We start from the raw sequence: 18,020 nt of genomic DNA, 5'->3' as shown, positions 1-18,020 counted from the left end.
CAAAAGTCGCCCCTGTCTCGACTGAATCAAAACATGTTGAACGGGATTTGTGTCAGTCGTCAAATAAAGCGAATGGAGGGATATGAAAGCACGACAATCAAAAATCTCTTTTGTCCAATTACCTCCTATGAAAACTATGCAATAAAGCAACACGGCGACCACCTCCATAGACGAAAACATGCAAAACTTCGCCATAAAGTGACTCTAAAAACACACAAAAAATACGAGAATGGACAAAGGAATATTGTAAAGGTTTGCAGACATCAATGTTTTTAGCGATAAAATTGTTTCTAAACTGAGTGAGGGGTTTATTTTACGGACCGAAAGACTGTTAGAGATCAAGACAAAGAGACTGTCAACAAAACACCGTTTTTCTCGAGTAAAGCATCTTCAAGATTGCAAAAGAATGCTCATCTGAAAAATACAATATCACTCCTAGTCACAGTTCAGTTGAGATTGTAGTTTGATGTAAAAATAAAGCACAATTTAAAAAAGTTCACGGTCTTTTCGAGGGTCTTCTCGAGCAACATCGAACGCAATAAATAATGGTGAAAAATAGTGCATTCCAATGACAAATACGTCATAGTTTTGAGACCAGCATAGGTTCTCAGAAGCTGCTCGTTCACACCTTTAACCAATAGAGCTTCCTAACCGTCCTAGTAGAGTGACTCCTAGTAGAGTGACTGTGCTTAAATTATTTTTATCAATTAGCCTTTGCTAAAATACTACCGTCATTTTCCACGTCATTAAAAAAACATGCCCCGCAGCGGAGGGATTTGAAATAAAACACGTTCAATCTCGTAATGACGCGTTCTCCGTGTCAATGTTACGATTATACTCGAAATTGACTATTTGGGGGATAAAAACTGGGTCAACTTGATTCAGTCAACATGAATCTGACCCAGGCAGTATGATGATTCCAGTCCGTCACCAATTCACTTGTCTGAAAAGGCACACCCCAAGGGTGTATGACGCCTTGTCTCAATTCAGGCCGAATCAAAGACTGTGCACGCCGTCGATCTATATCTGTTATCGATGTAGACGAGAAACATTCCACCACTCTGATCGTTTTTATATCATCGGTAATTCAGTGTACCGCTCGAATGTAATGCATCAATCAATAGTTTAGTTTTGAAGGTTTATTTTACAATAACTGGAAAACCGACCGAAATCGCGGAATTTTAGGATTCAATCTTTACTCAGTCAAACATCAAAACTAAGTATTCAGTTCATTCTCTCTTCACTAATAAAATGGCAGTACTCAGCAAACTATCATTCATCGTTTTTTTAAACATCATTTCGAGTATCCACGATTTCGAAATACTAGAAGAGGCAAGAACGAACGTTACATTTGAATGGTCAAATGACAAGGGGCTGACCCCGCTCGAACGTGCAACAGAATGTATTAAATACATTGACCCATTTGAAAAACAGAGTCAACCTCAAAACATTGAGAGCCATAGCCGATGCTTCAAACAACGAGTTTCTCTTCAAATGGTTCAAAACCAAATTAAATGAAGCACTATGATTCGTCACAAATTACGCTGACATCCTTAGCAGCCTGGCAAAAGAAATCACTCAACTAACCACACCACCAGATTCAAATTTCCACGATCAACGACAAAAAAGAAACATTATAGACGATCTCCTGTTCGAGGTAACGGCCTTGGCTTGGCTACAAAGAGACAATTGTAGTTACTAGCTCGAGAAATTGACCCATATTTCTAAGACAAAATTAACCAAATTTTGAAATTATACATATTTTAATACCAAACTTGTTGTTTTTACCAACAAACTACTGAATCACAGTACGTATAATAACGTATACCATTGACAAATTCAGACTCCGCTTATAAATTATACTCGATTATGTCTTTACCACTAATTTAAAATAAACAGTTATATTGGAAAGAATGAGATGAAATTTTATTATTATCATTGTAGATTCAATAAGCAAACTGGAAGCGGGTCAAGAAATCGTAAATGTTTCATATTATAGAGATGGTGCGTAGTTTGTTCTTTGACGGTAAACACGTACGCATTTTCAATGGCGAACATCGACCAGTAATAATGGCATACACTTTGTATGCTAATTCATGTTTAATAAAATGCGCTAAGTTTTGATTATTCCCAAGATGTACAGAGAGCACTCGCTTATCCATTAGACAGATTCCACTATACAATTATAATATCCTGACCGCATTGTTTAAACTCTCGTAAATCGACTGTTTGACGTGACTGGGGCACCGGTGGACGAGAAATGCGTGCGTGCACATTACATTTCGTTAACACTTTCATTCATAATAGTATCACTTGCAATATGGCGTAATATCAATCGACGATCCTCAAAATACTGTATGTATGTATGCACGTTGTAGTTCGAATGATTAGATATTTCTTTTATTTTGCCATTTTTGTCGATTCTTTCATTATGAACAGTGTTGACTTGCTCTCGAAATAAATACTTTACACCGATGTTACCGTTTGTAATGTTTATAGTGTATACGTGAAAGATATTCGCCTTTGAAATAATAATTGAAGACACAACTATATAGTCTTCAAATCAGCTAGGTGTTATTATTGAAGTAACGCACGACGCGTGATATTGTTTTAATGGGGTCTGATCGCGTTTCATAACTCCTGTATTGAATAATGCCATGAATCAAATTGTCCTAACAACATGGTAAACACGGGTCAGCAATAAGTAGCTATTTTATTGGTGAGGAAAGATCTGCTTCTTGATTGCGATTATGATTATGTCTAATATAATTTATAATAATCTATTACTCTACGTACACAACTTGAAGCGGGCTTTTCAATTCAACTCACTGCGGCCGTACACAACATGGCTAGTTCCCCCTTCGAAAGAGTGCGTGCGTGTGCTGCGTTAGCAACACTATCTGTGACCACTGAGCTTTTCAAATATTTACAAAGCACGATGTGATAACTGAGGTGGTAAACTGACCATGATGTCAATATCCAACCATCTAATTTGCACAATAATAATTAAAATTGAAACCGTATTCATGCGTGGGATCTTGGTTGGAAATACAACGAAGTAACAAAAAACCAGCAAAGTGTAACAATAATAAAATCACAAACATGTGAATGTAAAGCAAAAAAAAATATTTGGTGGTTGGTTTAGGCATTTGGCATTTTAGGATTTTTTTTTTCTTATCGTGCCCTGAATCAGATGTGGACGAATGTTCCTAGCTCAATGATTGTTTTGTCATTTTAACTTTTTAGTATACCTGTTAGGTGTTCATCATCTGTCCTAAAGTTGATTTTATTGTATTTAATATTTTAATCATGATTTTTTTTGTTTCTTATTGTATAGATTACAAATGAGAAGATATTGTTTTTCGTTCACTGTTTTGTCATTTTAACTTTTTTAGTATACCTGTTAGGTGTTCAACATCTGTCCTAAAGTTGATTTTATTGTATTTAATATTTTAATCATGATTTTTTTTGTTTCTTATTGTATAGATTACAAATGAGAAGATATTGTTTTTCGTTCACAATTTTCTAGTTGTCACAAACTGAGCAAATTCAGTCTTCAGCTATAAGATTATATACAATAAAGTAACAAAAATAAGCAATGTGTAACAATAATAAAATCACAAACATTTGAATGTAAAGAAAAACAAATTATTTTGTGATTGGTTTAGACATCTGGTATTTTAGTTTTTTTTCTTGTCGTAACCTGAAACAGATGTGGACGAATTTTCCTAGCTCAATGATTATTTTGTCATTTTAACTTCTTAGTATATCTGTTAGGTGTTCATCGTCCGTCCTAAAGTTGATTTTATTGTATTTAATATTTTAATCATGATTATTTCGTTCCTCCATGTATAGATTACAATTGAGAAGTTGTTTTTCGTTCTCAATTTTCTAGTTGTCACAAACTGGGCAAATTTAGTCTTCAGCTATAAAGTTATTATATCTACCCCTTTCCATTTTAAGGGTATGAGCCTTTATTCCGAGTTTCGCCTTAGCGCAGCACTATGTTTTAGATTTTTGATTGTGGTGATATATTTTTTTATATGCAAATTCTGTTTTAATTTTTCTGTAAGTTCGTAACTTGTTTTTATGATGTGTACTTTTATTTGCATCGTGTAATGTTTCTGTGCTATGAATTTCTAAAGGATTGTTCGAATTACCTGTCAATATTTCAATGATTTTCTTTTTTGTCATCCTGAGATTTATGTGTATTCCAAATATTATTTTTTCCATAGTCAAATTGTTTAAAATCTGATTCATGTCTTTTACAAGGATATTTTCTCAACTCTAGCAGGCTTGCCAAATTTCTTGGTTTGCTATTTACTTTGATCCATGTCTTTTACCCAGTTGTCTTTTCCCTTTTCGTCAATATGTATGCCATTCTTGTTTTACGATGAATATTCCTGATTTGTGTCTAGACCAATGGAAAAAAAATGAAAATATATTACTGCAAATACCTTCTAAAATTAAATAGCAAAGCAAGAAATTTCGCTAGCCTGCTAGAGTTGGGAAAATATCCTCCCCCATAGCAACTAGATTGAAATATTGGATCAAAATAAATAATTCTAACCCAAACTCGCTAGTTCACGAAGCTCACAAACTTGGAATACATATTGACGAAAAGGGAAAAGACAACTGGGTAAAAGACATGAATCAAAGTAAATAGCAAACCAAGAAATTTGGCAAGCCTGCTAGAGTTGAGAAAATATCCTTGTAAAAGACATGAATCAGATTTTAGACAATTTGACTATGGAAAAAATAATATTTGGAATACACATAAATCTCAGGATGACAAAAAAGAAAATCATTGAAATATTGACAGGTAATTCGAACAATCCTTTAGAAATTCATAGCACAGAAACATTACACGATGCAAATAAAAGTACACATCATAAAAACAAGTTACGAACTTACAGAAAAATTAAAACAGAATTTGCATATAAAAAAATATATCACCACAATCAAAAATCTAAAACATAGTGCTGCGCTAAGGCGAAACTCGGAATAAAGGCTCATACCCTTAAAATGGAAAGGGGTAGATATAATAACTTTATAGCTGAAGACTAAATTTGCCCAGTTTGTGACAACTAGAAAATTGAGAACGAAAAACAACTTCTCAATTGTAATCTATACATGGAGGAACGAAATAATCATGATTAAAATATTAAATACAATAAAATCAACTTTAGGACGGACGATGAACACCTAACAGATATACTAAGAAGTTAAAATGACAAAATAATCATTGAGCTAGGAAAATTCGTCCACATCTGTTTCAGGTTACGACAAGAAAAAAAAACTAAAATACCAGATGTCTAAACCAATCACAAAATAATTTGTTTTTCTTTACATTCAAATGTTTGTGATTTTATTATTGTTACACATTGCTTATTTTTGTTACTTTATTGTATATAATCTTATAGCTGAAGACTGAATTTGCTCAGTTTGTGACAACTAGAAAATTGTGAACGAAAAACAATATCTTCTCATTTGTAATCTATACAATAAGAAACAAAAAAAATCATGATTAAAATATTAAATACAATAAAATCAACTTTAGGACAGATGTTGAACACCTAACAGGTATACTAAAAAGTTAAAATGACAAAACAGTGAACGAAAAACAATATCTTCTCATTTGTAATCTATACAATAAGAAACAAAAAAAATCATGATTAAAATATTAAATACAATAAAATCAACTTTAGGACAGATGATGAACACCTAACAGGTATACTAAAAAAGTTAAAATGACAAAACAATCATTGAGCTAGGAACATTCGTCCACATCTGATTCAGGGCACGATAAGAAAAAAAAAATCCTAAAATGCCAAATGCCTAAACCAACCACCAAATATTTTTTTTTGCTTTACATTCACATGTTTGTGATTTTATTATTGTTACACTTTGCTGGTTTTTTGTTACTTCGTTGTATTTCCAACCAAGATCCCACGCATGAATACGGTTTCAATTTTAATTATTATTGTGCAAATTAGATGGTTGGATATTGACATCATGGTCAGTTTACCACCTCAGTTATCACATCGTGCTTTGTAAATATTTGAAAAGCTCAGTGGTCACAGATAGTGTTGCTAACGCAGCACACGCACGCACTCTTTCGAAGGGGGAACTAGCCATGTTGTGTACGGCCGCAGTGAGTTGAATTGAAAAGCCCGCTTCAAGTTGTGTACGTAGAGTAATAGATTATTATAAATTATATTAGACATAATCATAATCGCAATCAAGAAGCAGATCTTTCCTCACCAATAAAATAGCTACTTATTGCTGACCCGTGTTTACCATGTTGTTAGGACAATTTGATTCATGGCATTATTCAATACAGGAGTTATGAAACGCGATCAGACCCCATTAAAACAATATCACGCGTCGTGCGTTACTTCAATAATAACACCTAGCTGATTTGAAGACTATATAGTTGTGTCTTCAATTATTATTTCAAAGGCGAATATCTTTCACGTATACACTATAAACATTACAAACGGTAACATCGGTGTAAAGTATTTATTTCGAGAGCAAGTCAACACTGTTCATAATGAAAGAATCGACAAAAATGGCAAAATAAAAGAAATATCTAATCATTCGAACTACAACGTGCATACATACATACAGTATTTTGAGGATCGTCGATTGATATTACGCCATATTGCAAGTGATACTATTATGAATGAAAGTGTTAACGAAATGTAATGTGCACGCACGCATTTTCTCGTCCACCGGTGCCCCAGTCACGTCAAACAGTCGATTTACGAGAGTTTAAACAATGCGGTCAGGATATTATAATTGTATAGTGGAATCTGTCTAATGGATAAGCGAGTGCTCTCTGTACATCTTGGGAATAATCAAAACTTAGCGCATTTTATTAAACATGAATTAGCATACAAAGTGTATGCCATTATTACTGGTCGATGTTCGCCATTGAAAATGCGTACGTGTTTACCGTCAAAGAACAAACTACGCACCATCTCTATAATATGAAACATTTACGATTTCTTGACCCGCTTCCAGTTTGCTTATTGAATCTACAATGATAATAATAAAATTTCATCTCATTCTTTCCAATATAACTGTTTATTTTAAATTAGTGGTAAAGACATAATCGAGTATAATTTATAAGCGGAGTCTGAATTTGTCAATGGTATACGTTATTATACGTACTGTGATTCAGTAGTTTGTTGGTAAAAACAACAAGTTTGGTATTAAAATATGTATAATTTCAAAATTTGGTTAATTTTGTCTTAGAAATATGGGTCAATTTCTCGAGCTAGTAACTACAATTGTCTCTTTGTAGCCAAGCCAAGGCCGTTACCTCGAACAGGAGATCGTCTATAATGTTTCTTTTTTGTCGTTGATCGTGGAAATTTGAATCTGGTGGTGTGGTTAGTTGAGTGATTTCTTTTGCCAGGCTGCTAAGGATGTCAGCGTAATTTGTGACGAATCATAGTGCTTCATTTAATTTGGTTTTGAACCATTTGAAGAGAAACTCGTTGTTTGAAGCATCGGCTATGGCTCTCAATGTTTTGAGGTTGACTCTGTTTTTCAAATGGGTCAATGTATTTAATACATTCTGTTGCACGTTCGAGCGGGGTCAGCCCCTTGTCATTTGACCATTCAAATGTAACGTTCGTTCTTGCCTCTTCTAGTATTTCGAAATCGTGGATACTCGAAATGATGTTTAAAAAAACGATGAATGATAGTTTGCTGAGTACTGCCATTTTATTAGTGAAGAGAGAATGAACTGAATACTTAGTTTTGATGTTTGACTGAGTAAAGATTGAATCCTAAAATTCCGCGATTTCGGTCGGTTTTCCAGTTATTGTAAAATAAACCTTCAAAACTAAACTATTGATTGATGCATTACATTCGAGCGGTACACTGAATTACCGATGATATAAAAACGATCAGAGTGGTGGAATGTTTCTCGTCTACATCGATAACAGATATAGATCGACGGCGTGCACAGTCTTTGATTCGGCCTGAATTGAGACAAGGCGTCATACACCCTTGGGGTGTGCCTTTTCAGACAAGTGAATTGGTGACGGACTGGAATCATCATACTGCCTGGGTCAGATTCATGTTGACTGAATCAAGTTGACCCAGTTTTTATCCCCCAAATAGTCAATTTCGAGTATAATCGTAACATTGACACGGAGAACGCGTCATTACGAGATTGAACGTGTTTTATTTCAAATCCCTCCGCTGCGGGGCATGTTTTTTTAATGACGTGGAAAATGACGGTAGTATTTTAGCAAAGGCTAATTGATAAAAATAATTTAAGCACAGTCACTCTACTAGGAGTCACTCTACTAGGACGGTTAGGAAGCTCTATTGGTTAAAGGTGTGAACGAGCAGCTTCTGAGAACCTATGCTGGTCTCAAAACTATGACGTATTTGTCATTGGAATGCACTATTTTTCACCATTATTTATTGCGTTCGATGTTGCTCGAGAAGACCCTCGAAAAGACCGTGAACTTTTTTAAATTGTGCTTTATTTTTACATCAAACTACAATCTCAACTGAACTGTGACTAGGAGTGATATTGTATTTTTCAGATGAGCATTCTTTTGCAATCTTGAAGATGCTTTACTCGAGAAAAACGGTGTTTTGTTGACAGTCTCTTTGTCTTGATCTCTAACAGTCTTTCGGTCCGTAAAATAAACCCCTCACTCAGTTTAGAAACAATTTTATCGCTAAAAACATTGATGTCTGCAAACCTTTACAATATTCCTTTGTCCATTCTCGTATTTTTTGTGTGTTTTTAGAGTCACTTTATGGCGAAGTTTTGCATGTTTTCGTCTATGGAGGTGGTCGCCGTGTTGCTTTATTGCATAGTTTTCATAGGAGGTAATTGGACAAAAGAGATTTTTGATTGTCGTGCTTTCATATCCCTCCATTCGCTTTATTTGACGACTGACACAAATCCCGTTCAACATGTTTTGATTCAGTCGAGACAGGGGCGACTTTTGGGGGAAATTCACTAATATAGTATTCTATTAACTATTTATAATTTCAGAATGCCATACAAGACAGCAAGATTTTCTCGCGAAAAACGTGTATATACAAAGCATGTTCATTTCCGCATTTGAGACTGCTCTTCGTTGAAAGGTCAAAGTGCCATGTATTGCAATGCTTTGTGGGGGAAAATGACGCAACTCTCGCACTGTCTCATGATTTATCGCGTGTTTTCCGTCGCCTGTTTAATGCTAATGACTTCTTAACTCGTTAACACCTCTCTTGTTTCAATGTTTATGGAGACAAGGGTGGGTACAATAGAATGACGCGGCGCTTCCTAACCGTCCTAGTAGAGTGACTGTGGTTTAAGTCAGTGAATTGACTGATAGTGCCGGGGTCAACAGAATGTCGAGTCATGTTATCAGTATCCCATACACGCAGGTCGAAATTCACGCTTTCAACTTGAAACTCGATATCCCTCAGGCTGTTTGTGAGTGTTCATGTTTTAGATAACATAAATATACCAACATCTGTTGTTTATCATCTACGTGGGAGGTCTATTTCACGTTGGGAACACTTAGGACTAGACACGCCTTACATTTAATCTTGTGATTGAGTTCAGACTGGCATTCACAAGTGTGCTTCGGAATGATACACATCGCTTATATCAAACACCGTTGATATTCGCGAGTGGAACGCGTTGGGCCACTTTCTGTCTGAAATACCCTTACCACGAAGACTATTATGACTCGTACGGTAGTCATGTCATGGAATTTATAAGATTTCACGTACGTGGATCTACAATCATCAAATACTTTCAAGCCATGTGTTGCCAATACGTCCTGTATGACTCGTAGTGTCCATGAGATGAACTTTTCACGGAAGGTCAAACTTGGTCTACCGCCTTTGAATCTTTGGCAAGAAGCGAGGACATATTTTCTTCGTCGAGGGAAAAACGAAAATCGCTACGTTACACCGTAAACTCATTCCGTGTGATGATTATGTATGTCAAAAGTTATTCTGTGAAACGATCAGGTAATTATACATTTTAACTCATAGTAGCGTAGTCCGCCATTTTTTTGAAAAACAAACTGTACGTCGATCAACCGATTTTGCATACTTTGCATTTTAGCGGATTGATGACCGCAGTTTTACGGGATAATTCATACTATTAAATTTTCAACACATAACTTATACTTTCTTTATATAACTATCGGTTTTTAATATTATCCTCTCTCTCTCTCTCTTTCTTGTACGACAGATGAGCGATTCTGATTATAGTGATGGAATAAAAAAAAAAGTGTACAGACTGCTTGACTCATTGAAAGGAAGTAAGAAATGTAAAAATAAACAACATATGTATATATAGAATGAATTATTTTTTATTGATCAATGTTTACTATTATTGGCTTTTCTCGTTTCTGTGTTTTAATCGAATCGTTTATGTACTCGTATTTTTTGTGGCATTAAAAATAAATTTAACCACGCCGCACATTTACATGTATCTACGTATTTTTCGAGGTGTTAACAAAGAAATATTTAATCACGCTAAACATTTATACACTACGCAACTATTTTCCTTACTCACATCGTATGTTTTTTTGTGACGTTAAAAAAATACTCAACCATGTCATAAATATATACTCCATGTCAATATTTCATTCTTGTTTACTTCTTTTGTGCAATAAACTCCATTAGTTTTCAAAATGACGTGTATTTATTAACGTGTGTGTGTGTGTGTGTGTGTGTGTGTGTGTATGTGTGAGCGCCCTCTACGATATATTCTGAAAATCTTTCGTCCACGCCTGTCCAATTAAAAAAATAATTAAAAATAATTAAAAAAAATTGATGGTAATTTATGCAAATGTATTCACGATGACCTCGACACGACCTCGTATTCACATCTATTTTATGTATGCAAATGTATGCACAATTTCCCTTACGGCATTGGTCCTCATTTATGCTAAAATCTTTCGTCCACGCCTGTCCAATTAAAAAAAAAAATTAAAAATAATTAAAAAAAAAAAAAAAAAAAAAAAATAATTAAAAAAATTGATAGTAATTTATGCAAATGTCACGATGACCTCGACACGACCTCGTATTCACATCTATTTTATGTATGCAAATGTATTCACAATATCCCATTGTGACGTCATCTTCATTCAAATGATCCCTTTACGGCATTGGTCCTCATTTATGCTAATTTATGCACGAATTCCCATTGTGACGTCATTATTTATGCTAAAGATGGACTATAGGTACGACCATGAGGGCGCTGTTCGTATGATGTCATCGCATCCGATTATGAACAGCGCCCTCATGGTCGTCCCTATAGTCCAACTTAAACTACTTACGAACACCCAAATACGCCATTCAGAATGCAACTAAACGTATGGACTTCCGGCCATGAACAAGGTGACATGGCCTATGACGATTTTATCATTAGAGAAGGTCCATGTCCCGGACGAAGTAAGTAGCTAAATATATTTCTTTGTATATGTAAATCATACACAACATTTGGGTACAGATATTACATAGTAACCGCCGCGAAACGTCAGAGCAGTGGTGTTATGCTCATATGATAGCGGTTGCCACCGTGACTGTTGGAAAAATCAACTCGTAATCAAATTCCAGTGTTCGTCACCCCTACTGTCAAAAACACGGTATAAAATTAAACAATTTTTTTTTTAAGTAGCATATTTTTTCTTGGGGTGAGTGGAATCCAGATAATAAATTATCTTATTTTGATTTCTCAGATGTGTTTAGCCCTCTCAAAATATGTTTGTGTGTTTTGATACGACATGCAATCCTAGTGGTAACACTGTCGCCTGTGGGGAGGTTTTTACCCGGGTCGTTGACACTTAAGTATTTAAGACTTCAATACGCAATATTGACGAAAACATATTTTTGTTAATTTTGTTATTCGAAGTGTCATCCTGTAGACCAAATTAGAATATGATTTACCATGAGCTGAAAATATTGCCTTTGCAGGATGCATATAAGTATCCGTTAGATGAAAAATAACAACCACGCATACGCATGTGCAGTGATTGTTATTGTACGTACCTAAAAACAAGTGCTTATGCATAATAGAGAATGTAATTATTCGTCGAATGAATATTTATTAAATGGGTGTTACAAGAATGGCGTTTTCTTGTCATGATAAATCATTGTCCAATACATCTATCAGATAAGAATACTGAAAAATTAATTGTTCTTTTCAGCAATTTGAGACTTCCGTAATTGATATTTTGAAGTTTTCTTGTAGCTAGTGTCGATTTTGAGCATGGATTAAACAACTGGTTCAACATTAAGGACGATGACAAGGATCAATTTGATTGGCTGATATCATCGGGGGAAAGTCCATACGTCATGACTGGGCCTACAATCGACCACACTAAAGGAACCACTGAAGGTGAGGTATTATAATCGTGTTCAATTCTGTGTCTAAATAAATTGGTCTCTCTTGTTGCTACATATTGAGTATATTATAGGGATTACAGAGTATTTAATTATTTAAAATAAAAGAACGATGACTTTATCGTAGAGATGTTTGTCTGTAGGCGTTATATCCATTTCACCCCGGCAATAGACCTTAGATACAGATGGCTGACGAGATCTCGTTGAGGAAGAGAATCATGAGACTTCATTATTTTCCTTCATCGCTCCTACTGTTTTTAAATACCATGATCACATAGGTAGTGGTGGGGTTACACGAGATGCCTTCTATTCTCGCGAGACTTTGAAACATCTACACTAGTGAATCAATCTAGAGGGATGTGGTTAGGCCTTACGAGGCAGCTGCACGGAATTCCGCATTGGGGGTCAGGGGGCATGCTCCCCCTTGCCAATTTTGAAATATAGACCGACTTCACATTCCCACATTCAAATAACAATCTCATTATACAATACACGATACTGCGTGAGAAGACATGGAAATCACAATACGTATTCTGCCAGCTTTCCCGGCATGCTTTGTGCTCTAATAATAATGTGTTCCGCTTTGGCAATTGGGTGGTTAACAGGTAAATACGGTTTGTGCGATATGTCTGGTGGATTAGAAGGTGACAAAGCTATACTACAGGCTTCGGCTTTCGCCATGGAAGAAAATTGCATTACGTTTTGGTATCACATGTACGGTGAGCATATCGGGGAACTCCGCGTGTTGATGATAGATTCATCAACGGGCGAAGAGTTTCTACTTTGGAGCCTAGAGGGACAACAGAATGAAAGAGACGAATGGAAAGAAGCCCGTGTCGGATTTCGACGTGCTGAAGAAACCAAGCTCGCAGTAAGTGGTCGTTATACTCTTATATTAAAATACAATAAAATACAATAATACGTTTTTCTGACGTAAATTTTAAATAGTATACGATAGAATAAAACAACGTGTTGCATGTACCTGAGAATGGCGATATATGAATAAATATAGCGTAACTATTACAACCTTGCCAATTGAAAAATCGAGATTAAAATTAAATAACGAATAACGAAGTCAGGACGAATATAAACTAACTTTGCATTTGCCACGAAGATTTTGTTTTCTTTTGTAACGCAGAAGACTAAATAATTGTTTTACAGCGAGCGTAAACTAGATTTGTAAGGGGTTAGCAAACTCTCTAGCAAAGTCTCGACGACTAGCGAGCGACTTTCTATTGTCGCTATCACATGATCCAATGGTATGAAAACGATTTGCTACATTTTGTGACAATCTCACTTCCCCTTGATACCTTGATTTTGGATTAATTATATTTTGTCTAGGAATGTACTAAGGCTAGAATGTTTGTTTTACAAAAGTAGTAGATGTGAATTATCCGTGCGATTCTTATTTGTGGTCGCTTCACCCCTCTGTGGATATTTGGTTTATTGGAACATTGTTAAGGACATTCCCAGGGAAGTTGCAAGTTACCATTACGACTTTCGCTCATGCGCCCGCTGTGAAACATGTGCGTAGGAAATACAGATAGAAACAGTCATGACACAAAATGTACAGGAATAATTTGATCAAACCAAAAATACATGTATTCAAAAGCCTTACCTATAAATTATACCTATATCTTTAATCGTTAAATGTTGAACACTTCAAGTTACCTTGTTGTTGTGATAATAAACAATCGTTGATAAAAAAAATGAACCGCATCATCGTATCATTTTTTTTAATTTGTTTCTTAGGACAGCAAGCAAAACCATAGCAAATAAAATGTATAAAATAAATATGGTACAGCAATGTACCTAAGCAAAATTTGGCGTGAAAATACTAGCCACGTTTTAGCTAGCCACTGTACTTGGACTTTTTTTATTTGCTACACATTGAAAACAACGTACATATCGGTTTACTACGGTTATCTAATTGGCACGTCTTGTTCTCATTATTAGCACGTAAATCGTCTTCATTCTGCTACTTATTTCTATGCCTAACAAACGTTGTATTTTAGCCAAAACTAACATATATCTTGAAAAATATACTTACAATCTTACAGTGATTAATAAGACTTTAAAATATAAATATGATGAATTTTGTTTTGAACAACAACGAGGGTAGACATTTTCCCCTCGTATACTTGACCTTCATCCATGGTGCTACGGACAAGCTAGATAGATATAGACAATGCTTCTCGAATTCGTAATTGGTTATACAGGCACAAAATAATGTTGTTTTTTTTTGCCTCGATGAGTGAAATTTAAACATTAACGACGGAGTTAGGACATTTTGGAAAATACATCATCAAATATCGTTACTGTACTTTTGTGGTTACATACTATCGTGTTCGTTATTCAAACCACAGCACGTCATTGAAGTGGTCCGTGGAGCGGGAGATGACGGCTATATTGCGATAGACGACATATTAACAGCGAGACGGTACTGTGCTGAAGTAATTCCTCCTGAAGCATCAATTTCTGACAAATCTAAATCCTCTTCCAGTGAGTAGTCCAAACTGAATTGATTTTATTATGAATAAATGAGTTCCCGTTCATTGCGAGATCTCGTACATTGCGAAAAATGCGTGGACCGAACGATTTGATTTTGCCCTGAATTTCAATTGTATAGCTCTATGTCGAAATGCCAATCTTTAAGAGAAGAATATTGTGTTAAGATATCCTTACTTCATCAAAAATGATCATCCTTAATGTGTATAGCAAATTATTAAGCGCGGAAATACTCACCTTTGTCGAATCTCACGCGATGTTTTGACGTCAATACGAACTTTGTCCTGTTTTCACGTTCGATTTCACGCATTACGCGGGATCTCGCAGTGAACGGAAAAACGGTATATTCTTTAATGTATTCTACTAGATAATGTAATTAATTTCGTCATAGAATATTTTGCATAATATGAAATCAGACTGTTCTCCCTGTCAGTATTCCGTTTTTGTTCTATTTTTACTAGCGCTGATTATAAAATTGCTTCTTTCTTTGTAGAAACAGCAGCAATCGTAGTAGGAGTTGTTGTCGGTGTTGTGTGTATTGCTGTCATCACTGTGGTTGCCATTATTTGGTATAGAAACCGAGACAGGATTGACATGTAAGTTGAATTCTATTTTTTTGAGTAAAGGAAATACTGCTTTACCTTTATGTGAACCTCTATAGGGAATGCGTTATTAACATATTAATTTGTCATACTACATTCTTTACGGAAATGAACACATTTGAGTAATGTAGATAACATTCTTGCATGAAATAAAACTCCTTGTAACACTGCGAGAAAGACTTTTCGTTTTCGACATTATGAAATTTGTTCGTTTTTGTTTTGTTTTTTATACCAAGTACAATATAAAATAATATTTATTATTAAGTACACTAGTTGTTGAACACTCTACATAGTTTGTAATTTCAATCAGCTTCTTTCAGTCATGGTCATAATTCAAGACAAATAAAAGGCCAAAATATAGAAATTATAGTAAATTATCGTTTTTCTGTAATATTCTTGTGTAACCAGTAATTATAAAAATAATTTATTGGTGCATAGGGATAAATTTCGTTATGAATTATTCTTAATATAAATTTCTGATTTATATTTTATCAAAATCATTTTTTCAGGTTTTTTTCCCCTCAAAACGAAAAATTTTTACAATGTCGAAAACGGAAAGTCTGTATCATAGTGTCTTATCTACATTTAACTGTTTGTAAATTTCGTTGTCACGGTGATGTGGGTATATCTGTGCTAATTCTTGTGATGTTTTTACAGATCAAGTAGACTTCAAAACTTGAAACTTTACAATATATTCTGGCGAGGGAGTTCAGAAGATTCCGCAAATATAGTAGAAACACAATAAGATGAATTGGAAGTATGATATTCGTGGTTAATAATTCACAGGAATATTTGTTAATTTATTCAGAGTGATATTGTTTTCTTTTTCAAAGTAAAAAAATTACTGGTCATCATCTTTTCCTGTTTTCAATGATTGTACTCGGCAAATCGCAATGGTCGAAAAATGTAACTGTTTGTGAATGTTAATTGTTAGTAGATAGTAACGTACAATGTTAATCGACCGAGTCGCAAATGGCCGCTAAGATCTCGTGGAATGCGCGCGAGCGACGAGACTTCTTCTGACCCTGGAACAGTGTTCAATTCTCGACCAATGTTCCCCCGACAGACGTACCCATGGTATTTGGAACAGTGTACGCGATGACAGCAATGAATGAAATACTATTTTGGGAGCAAAAACAAGTCTCGTGATTCTCTCGCTGTCAACGAGATCTCGCCGGCCGTTCTCGTCTAAGGTCACTGTACTGAGGTTGTGCGCGGTACGTGTTGATCTGTATTTACATTAATCGAATGTGAATCTATTGTAGAGAATAGTACATTTCACCTTATACTCGATTGGTCTATTCAAATCCGATTGGGCTTTTGACCTGGTCGACAATCTCAAAATATATTTGTAGTTTTACACAGTATTCTCTTCATGGTTTGTTAGAAATTCTATTAATTGAAATATTTCAATAGTTTCATATGTCATATACAAATTTTTTTTACAGTTGCATATAAGTGAGCAACATTTCTATATCTTCCAATCTCAATTTTGTAAGTGTGTTTCACTAAAGACTTTGTGATCTATGGCTTGATCTCGGATGTATTGAATTCACTCCAAAATGAGTAATCACGTGACCAAGCAATCCTCAAATAAATATATCGATGGCTCCTAAATATTCTTCAATCGGAGGGTAAACAAATGGTATTGGGTGTTCATGGAGCGACTGTCGTTTATGCAAATGAGACAGAAACGCTCTATTGAGAAACAAAGCACGTGTTACGCAGAACAATACATTATAATAGATACCCATGGGGAAAAGAACGGTTTTTAAAAGCTGGAAACAGATTTGATGGGTAATGGGATATCAAATCGAAAACACGCACGAAAATATAGTACTACAGTCGTTTAATAAATCTGATATTTTAGGGTCACTGACATATACTTTATATAACTATGTAAGATTGCGTTGAAGAAAAAAATGACATGTTGTTGTTCTAACGTGTGTTACATCTAAGCCATGGTTAAAGATATTGAACAATGCATCCTTAGACGAACACATGGCCGTCAAGTTCTCGTCGATAGCGGGAGTTACGAGACTTGTTTTTGTTCCTCAAATAGTGTTCTATTTTTCCGCTACATCGCGTCTACCATGACCTATGTAGCCATTGGAACGGAAGGAAATGGATCACTATTTGAGGGGGGAAACAAGTCGCGTGACTCTCGCTCTCTACGAGATTTCGGCGGCCATTTACGATATACGTTACTCCATCTATGTATTCAACAGGGATCTAAAACTATGTCTAGGATAAAAGGAGAAAACGGCCAGGTGGAAGTGGACACAAACATTTGTGAATAAATGACACATGTGTATAATTTGCTAATATTTTTATATAAATAATTGCTTTAATATCTGAATGAATAAAATATACATAAGCCAATATCTGTAATTGTGACATTCATCTTGAGGTAGTACTCAAAATTGTGTCTAAATAATCAAAAGTTGCGCACATATATTCACATGTATATATCAGCAGCATAATTAATGACGTCAGAGATACCACTGAGAACCCGGATGG

The 18,020-nt window shown here is 35.1% G+C and overlaps 1 protein-coding gene and 1 long non-coding RNA gene across 2 annotated transcripts; both read left to right on the top strand.

Moving 5' to 3' along the window:
* The first annotated feature begins 9,406 nt into the window (after nucleotides 1-9,406).
* On the top strand, nucleotides 9,407-10,341 carry LOC146730305 (uncharacterized). The gene is made up of 2 exons (XR_014927490.1): nucleotides 9,407-10,005; nucleotides 10,232-10,341. It is a non-coding gene; the product is annotated as an uncharacterized LOC146730305 (long non-coding RNA).
* A 963-nt stretch (nucleotides 10,342-11,304) lies between these two features.
* On the top strand, nucleotides 11,305-16,351 carry LOC144356691 (apical endosomal glycoprotein-like). Its single transcript, XM_078011358.2, has 6 exons — nucleotides 11,305-11,439; nucleotides 12,239-12,385; nucleotides 12,996-13,261; nucleotides 14,757-14,892; nucleotides 15,392-15,494; nucleotides 16,158-16,351. The coding sequence occupies exons 1-6, from the start codon at nucleotides 11,349-11,351 to the stop codon at nucleotides 16,243-16,245; spliced, it is 831 nt and encodes a 276-aa protein (XP_077867484.2). The 5' UTR covers nucleotides 11,305-11,348; the 3' UTR covers nucleotides 16,246-16,351.
* The last annotated feature ends 1,669 nt before the right edge of the window (nucleotides 16,352-18,020 follow it).

This window comes from Saccoglossus kowalevskii, chromosome 19 (assembly GCF_978046115.1).
Source record: "Saccoglossus kowalevskii chromosome 19, keSacKowa6.1, whole genome shotgun sequence".
Lineage (NCBI taxonomy): Eukaryota > Metazoa > Hemichordata > Enteropneusta > Harrimaniidae > Saccoglossus > Saccoglossus kowalevskii.
Note: the sequence above shows the minus strand (reverse complement) of the source record. Positions and strands in the feature narration are given on the sequence as shown.